The sequence below is a fragment of the Acartia tonsa genome, chromosome 15, assembly GCF_053477335.1.
Source record: "Acartia tonsa isolate MP-2025a chromosome 15, ASM5347733v1, whole genome shotgun sequence".
In the NCBI taxonomy this organism is placed as follows: Eukaryota; Metazoa; Arthropoda; class Copepoda; order Calanoida; family Acartiidae; genus Acartia; species Acartia tonsa.
This window is the reverse complement of record NC_137274.1, coordinates 13,852,543-13,860,172: the sequence shown is the minus strand read 5'-3', so window position 1 is coordinate 13,860,172 and position 7,630 is coordinate 13,852,543. Positions and strand designations below refer to the sequence as shown.

Below are 7,630 nucleotides of genomic sequence, written 5' to 3'. Positions count from 1 at the left end.
AAGCACCCCCTACTCACCCTAATGACCAAAAAAATCATGGGAACGGCAAAAATCGTGAGGGGACAATGCATAGACGTCCAAGGGGGGGGGGGTAATAGGGCGGATACCTTCCCCCCCATTTAAAATTTACCCATACCCTGGGGGTGCCGTAGGCACCCCCAACCATTTAGGAGGGGGTATTTACCCCCCCCCAAAACTATTTTGGGGGAGTAAATACCCCCCCACCCCCAAAATAAAAATCTCTAACAAAAAAAATTTTGCGCGCTTCGCGCGCATTTTTAATACTAAATATTTAATCAAATTTAAATTACCCCCCATAAAAATTTTACCCCGGGGGTAAATTTTGGGGGGGTTAACAAAATTTTACCCCTGCCAACAGATTTCAGGGGGGTAATTACCCCCCCCAAGCCAATTTTACCCCCGGGGTAAAAATTTTGGGGGGGATAAAAAAAAATTGCGGCGCGCTTCGCGCGCCATTTTACCCCCCCCCCAAAAGCGAATTACCCCCCCCTTAAAAAAATTTCACCCCCAAAAAAAGAAAAAGCTTGGACGTCTATGGGACAATTGGCTGGTTATTACACTAGTCTCAAAGTTTTATAATAAGGCTTTCCTATTCGTTGGCTTACAACTTTAGGGTAAATTTTAAGTGTAGAAACGTTTCAGCCAATAATTTTAATCCTTAGAAGGGGTAATTTTGTGTATCATAATTGGGGATGTTCATCAATTTATCGGCCATTGTCTTATCCCTTTAGATCCCTAGTTTCAATGTCTTTTTGCAGAAATAAGGTATAGCCAACAAGCGAAGTAAATCTAAAATAATGTTTGGGGGACAAATACAAATGTCGTCAATTTTACTAAGTGTTGCCCCAAAGTATTGTACAGGTTTTGTGATTTTCATTACAATTCATTTCGTTGTTGGTATAAGCTGTCTCTTACGTTTGTCTGTTTGTCTTATTTGTAAAGCTTTGCTATTATTGATGTTGTCATCCTTGTTTGGGAAAAATTCAGGGAGAGAGGGGACATTGGGCTGTTTATTACACTAGTCCCCAAAGTATTGTAATAACGTCCCTTATTCGTTAACTTTGGGGTCTTTTATTGAATTATGATTGGTTGGTTGAGTGTTCAAACGTTATAATCGCTAATTTGTGTATTTTCATTGGGGATGTACATCAATTTATCGGCCATTGTCTTATCCCTTTAGATCCCTGAGAAAAAGTGCTTGATTATTATTGACTTTTCTTTGCTTTTGATTTAGGGATTTTAAGGGATAAGACAACGAAAGATAACCCCTTCTGTAGATTTAAACTAGTGGTTTAAACGTTGGGACACTCAACCAAATGAAACAACCAATCAATATTCATTAAAAGCCCCCAAAGTTGTTAAGCCAACAAATAAGAAAATGTTATTATATGACTTTGGGGACTAGTGTAATAAACAGCTCTCTGTACCTTCCCCTTAGATTCAGGGATCTTAAGGGATAAGACAATGAACGATAACTTTATGTACATCTCCAATAATTATTCCTTTTGTAGATTACAAGAAGTGGTTGAAACGTTGGAGAACCCCCCTGTCCCAAATGATGATATACAAAATTAAACCCTTAAATTATTGAAGTTTTGAACTCACCAATTTAACGAATTACATAACGGGGACGGAGATATAAAACTTTGAGTACCAGTATAATTATAAGATTAAAACCAGTTTTTTTAGACCCGAGGTACCGAAGGCATAGGCTAAATCTTATTCGAGTGCTCAAAAACTTTTTGGGTACTTGGGAATTTTTATTGGTTGCGTTCAAACTTTTAAAACAATTATTTAAATCTACAGAAGGGTTAATTATGTTAATCATCATAAGGATATTTGTAATGTATACTTATTTATCGTTCATTGTCTTATCCCTTTCTATCCCTGCATTTTTCTGCGAAGTTATTAAGGTGTGGCGTTTTATGATATTGATATTTTAATAGAAATATAAGAATAGAAGCATATTCTGAACCTTTTTTTCGTCAAATCTAAGAAGTAACATTTCTAGCAGACAAAGGTATTGTTTACTTTCGACTCAAGCTGATGTGGATTCTTAAAAAATGATAGGCTCGCTACTCGATAGTGAGGCAAAATTATTTTTGTGAAAAATCATCCAAAAGCACATTAAAAATCTACAAAAATTAAACAATATCATATGTTAATAACCCTTTTAAGATTTTATTTAATTTTTGTAAATTTTTTTTTTTTCGATTTTGGAGGATTTTTCTCAAAAATAATTTTGCCTCACCAGCGAGTAGCCAGCGTAACTTTTTTTTAAGAATTTCTGTTTGAAGCTTTCAAATTGAAGACGAAATTTTTAGGCAATTAATTCTGATTCCGCCAAGCTTTCTACTAAGAAAATATACTGTTTACAGCTGACTTTTATCTATGTATGAAATGAAAAAAAACATGCGTTTGTAACAAAATGTGTACACAATTTCAACCAATGAGATTAAATGTATGTACCGATGCGAACCTCCTATTGGCTCAATCAGACATTACCTCTCTTTCTTAGTACCTTTATTGATATTTTAAAAAGCGAAGCTATTCTATATTTAGGGTAGGTCCGTCCGTCCATCCGCTCGTAACTGTTAGCTTATTTCAATTTGGGCATTTTAGAATTGTCCTATTGATTTCAAACCTCAAAGGTATGATAGGTTCTTGTAACAGTTAGAAACAATTTAGAAAGCGTAGCAACTCTATAATTGTTACTAGAATGTCCGTACGTCCATTTTAATGTGTTGATTTTTAACTTTTTTAACAACAAATTCTTATGTAATATAATCATCCGATTGATCTGATTTTTGGAGAACTGATTCTTATTACAATAAGGTATAATATCATAAGCAAAGCATCTCTATAATCACGACCTAAAAACGTTAGTATGCCTTAAACAGTATTCTGTATTTAAGAAGTTTAGCAAAGCTATTCTAATGGCAACAGAAAGCTCTTATCGTTAATTTAGACATGTTAGAATGTCCTATCGATTTCAAACTTAGATATGATATATTCTTGTAATAGTTAGAAACAATTTAGAAAGCGTAGTAACTCTAAAATCATTACCAAAATGTCCGTATTATATTATAGACATCTTTCCGCAGATAGTAAAATGAAAGAAAATATATGATAAAATATATACAACTGGTATTAGTTTTGTGATTTTTATTTTTTTATTAGTCGTGTAAAATTGTCTGTAATACGATGCTATACTTGATTTTTCAGTATGGCTGAGAACCGGCTCTAATCCAGCAAAAAAAAATTTATCAGTTTCGAAGCCATACTGGAAAAAAGTATACAAAAAATTCGGGGATTCAGGGGCATTTAATCTTGGAACGGTGTACGTACCCTTCTCCAAAATAGTTGAAAACCTTCCCTGGACCTATGAGGAGCTTATTTTTTAAGAGGAACCATATCGATTTAGCGGTTAGCGAGATCTTTTGGTACAGATTGGTACTTTGTGTACTTTAGTGAACTTTAGGTACTTTATTGTCCTTTGTGTACTTTTATGTACTTTGGGTATTTTAATGTACTTTGAGTACTTTACTGTCCTTTGTATACTTTTATGTACTTTGGGTATCTTAATGTACTTTGAGTACTTTACTGTCCTTTGTGTACTTTCATGTGCTTTGGGTATCTTAATGTACTTTGTGTACTTTATTGTCCTTTGTGTACTTCTATGTACTTTGGGTATCTTAGTTTACTTAAGGAACTTTAGTGTACTTTGGGTATCTTAGTTAACTTTTGGTACTTTATTGTACTTTGTGTACTTTTATGTTCTTTGGGCATCTTAGTGTACTTTGGGTACTTTATTGTACTTTGTGTACTTTTATGTACTTTGTGTATCTTAGTGTACTTTGGGTACTTTATTGAGCTTTGTGTACTTTTATGTTCTTTTGCATCTTAGTGTACTTTTGGTACTTTATTGTACTTTGTGTACTTTTATGTACTTTGGGAACTTTAGTGTACTTTGAGTTCTTTATTTAACATCCTGTAACTTTTACATATGAAACTAGTGAATAACAAAATATATTTTCAGATAAAAATGTAATGGAAAACAAATTTACAATGAGGATAAAATTGACATCAAGTTTGAAAAAGATAGAACAATTCATCCATCCACACAGAACGCTAATACTTGTAAGCTGAAGAATTTGAACGCAGTAATAGTGTCTGACTGATTATGACGTAACAAAAAAAATTAGCCAATGAGAGACCACTATAAATTTTACCATTTGTCGATAACGGCCTCTCATTGGCTAATTTTTTTTTGTTACGTTATAATCAGTCAGACACTATTACTGTGTTCAAGAATTTTATAAGGAGCTTTGACAAAATAGCCTAGGACATAATAGCCTCAACTGATAATAATGATCATGGCCGCAGCGATCAGCCCCCTAGCCTGCCTAATCGCGCTCGGCCCCCTAACCATATAACCTAAATTAAAGATTTTAAAAAGAAAATAAATAATAAATTCCCGAAATTCTAATTCTAAACAATTTCTAATATGGTGGATTTTACAAAAAGTTGTTGGGAAATATTTTACAATTTTAATTTCTTTTATTTTGTCCGAGGCTATTTTGTCCTAGAGGCTATTTTGACCTAGAGGCTATTTTGACCTAGAGGCTATTTTGTCCTAGAAGCTATTTTTTCCTAGGCTATTTTGTCCTAGAAGCTATTTTGTTCTAGAAGCTATTTTGTCCGAGGCTATTTTGTCCTAGAGGCTATTTTGTTATTTTTTATAGGCAAAATTAGCCAGCTTATTGTAAGATTAAATAAACAAGGATGATAACATCAATAAAAGCGAAGATTAATATGGATTTTAAGGAATAAGACAATACACGATAAATTTATGCGCATCCCCAATGATAATAAACAAAATTTGTTGAAATGTTTGAACCAACCAATCAAGTTTACCTAAATATTTAAGCACTAGCGGCTACGCCCCTAGAGGCCTCTAGTGGCACTTTAAATGTTTTTTTTTATATTTAAAATATGTCTATCTTGCATTTGACGTGTATGTTGGCGTTGAACTCTCTTTCTAAAATCGAGTACGTAACAAAAATTTCGTGTTTTTTTTTCTCTTGGGAGGGTGGTGGTACCCTCCCCCAAAATAGTTATAAACTTTCCCGGGACTTATGAGAATCTACCCTGTTAAGGAGAACCCAAAAGTTTCAGCGGTTAGCGAGATTCTTCGGTACAGATACACAGACACACAGACAAACATCCTGTTACTTTAGTATAAGGATTGAAATTAGAGAAGAAGTTTATAAAACTTTGGGTACCAGTGTAATTAATGTTACCTACCTCCTTGTGTATCACTTTATAAAAGTAACAGGATGTCTGTCTGTACCGAAAGATCTCGCCAATTTCTTGTCTCCTTTACAGTAAAGATTCGGGCATAGTCCCTTTGGTGGCAACGCACCTTAAGGGGCGATTCTTCGTATTTTTCACAGTAGCTTTTCTCCTATTTCTAGCCCCTGCGGGGGCTCTAACCCTAAGGGGCCAATTGCCTAACACCGTGGGGCAATCACCTAACCAAATATAACCTAACCTAACCTAAAATAACCTATAAAAAGCCATTTTAACAATACAACGAATCGCCCCTTAAGGGGCGTTGCCACGAAAGGGACTATTCCAAAAGATTCTTATAGGTCATGAGAACTGGGAAGGTTTTAAACTATTTTGGGAGAGGGTATCTCCACCAACCCCATAGAAATACAGTAAAAATGGGGGTAGTAGCCGCTATTTACATTTATCATTTAAGAGGATTTGGCATCTCAGGGCTAAAAAACTGGTTTTAATCTTATAATTGTACATTTTATATCCGCGGAAAGCTGTTTAAAATACGATGCAAGAAATAACTATTATTTTACAGAAGATATGAACAGCTTTCCGCGGATATAAAATGTATAAAGGCATGGGCACGGGCTAAAAAACTGGTTTTAATCTTATAATTGTACATTTTATATCCGTGGAAAACTGTTTATAATACGATGCGAGAAATAACTATTATTTTACAGAACATATGAACAGCTTTCCGCGGATATAAAATGTATAAAGGCATGGGCACGGGCTAAAAAACTGGTTTTAATCTTATAATTGTACATTTTTATATCGGCGGAAAGCTGTTAAAATACAATGCGATAAATAACTATTATTATTTAAAAGGCTTCGGCACCTCGGGGCTAAAAAACTGGTTTTAATCTTATAATTGTACATTTTATATCCGCGGAAAGCTGTTTAAAATACGATGCATGAAATAACTATTATTTTACAAAAGATATGAACAGCTTTCCGCGGATATAAAATGTATAAAGGCATGTGCACGGGCTAAAAAAACTGGTGTTAATCTTATAATTGTACATTTTACATCAGCGGAAAGCTGTTTAAAATACGAGGCGAGAAATGACTATTATTTTACACAAGATATGAACAGCTTTCCGCGGATATAAAATGTACAAAGTCACGGGCTAAAAAACTGGTTTTAATCTTATAATTGTACATTTTATATCCGCGGAAAGCTATTTATAATACAAGAAATAATTATTATTTTTTCTAGACTGGATATGTGGTTTTTATATTCCTTCTGACAATAATTGTGGTTCTCACGGTAAGATATATATTCTCACGGTAGGATATATTTAGTTTTCTCCAAGGATCTAAAGGGATAAGACAATGGCCGATAAATGGATGTACATCCCCAATAATGACACCCATAATTTCCCAGTCTGTAGATTAAAATAAGTTGTTGAACAATTGAACACTCAATAAAGTCCCCAAAGTTATTAAGGAAACGAATAAGAAAACATTATTATAAAACTTTGGGGACTAGTGTAATAAACAGTCCATTGTCCCCTCTCTCTCTGATTTTTGTTGGTGATTTCACACAAAGACGCACTGAGAAAACGCTTAAAGTCGCTCAATGTGATGTCATAAAAACGAGTGATTATCCATCTCTTTTTTAGGGCTTTTCTTTCTCACTCGCGCATATCCCTCAAAAATCATACTGTAAGGCATATTCTCGTATTCATTCGAATCCGGTGGATAGGAACCGGTTCTCATTAATACAAAAAAAACTATGTCTAGCATCGTATTATATCCAGCTTTCTACGAATATAAAAATGTACAATAATAAGCCAAAGGCACGGGCTAAAAAAACTGGTTTTAATCTTATAATTGTACATTTTATATCCGCGGAAAGCTGTTTATAATACGATGCGAGAAATAACTATTTAAAATAAATGCTGTAATTTAGACTTTCTCGTATTAAATACGATAACAAGGATGACAACATCCATAAAAGCGAAGCACTGAAATGGTAGGACAAACAAACATTAACTCTTATAAAGTGTCAGAACTGAATTTACAAAATATAACATATTAGTTTTGACAAAATTATACGTAAATTTGTTGCAAAAATTTCTTAAATACAGAATACTGTTTAAGGACATACTGACATTTTTAGGACTTGATTATAGAGATGCTTCGCACATAGCATTGTACCTTATTGTAATAGGAATCAGTACTCTAAAAATCAGATAAATTGGATGATTATATCACATACAAATTGTTGTTAAAAAAGTTAAAAATCAACATGTGGATGTAC

The 7,630-nt window shown here is 33.9% G+C and overlaps 1 protein-coding gene across 1 annotated transcript in view; it reads left to right on the top strand.

The window, feature by feature from the left end:
* Positions 1 to 4,064: 4,064 nt before the first annotated feature.
* LOC145307442 (beta-1,3-galactosyltransferase 1-like) overlaps positions 4,065 to 7,630 on the top strand; it is a 23,661-nt gene continuing 20,095 nt past the window's right edge. Inside the window, exons 1-2 of the mRNA XM_080149886.1 lie at positions 4,065 to 4,161; positions 6,584 to 6,634. Coding sequence (XP_080006012.1) covers positions 4,072 to 4,161; positions 6,584 to 6,634 — 141 coding nt within the window. The 5' untranslated portion in view covers positions 4,065 to 4,071. The remainder of the gene's footprint in view (positions 4,162 to 6,583; positions 6,635 to 7,630) is intronic.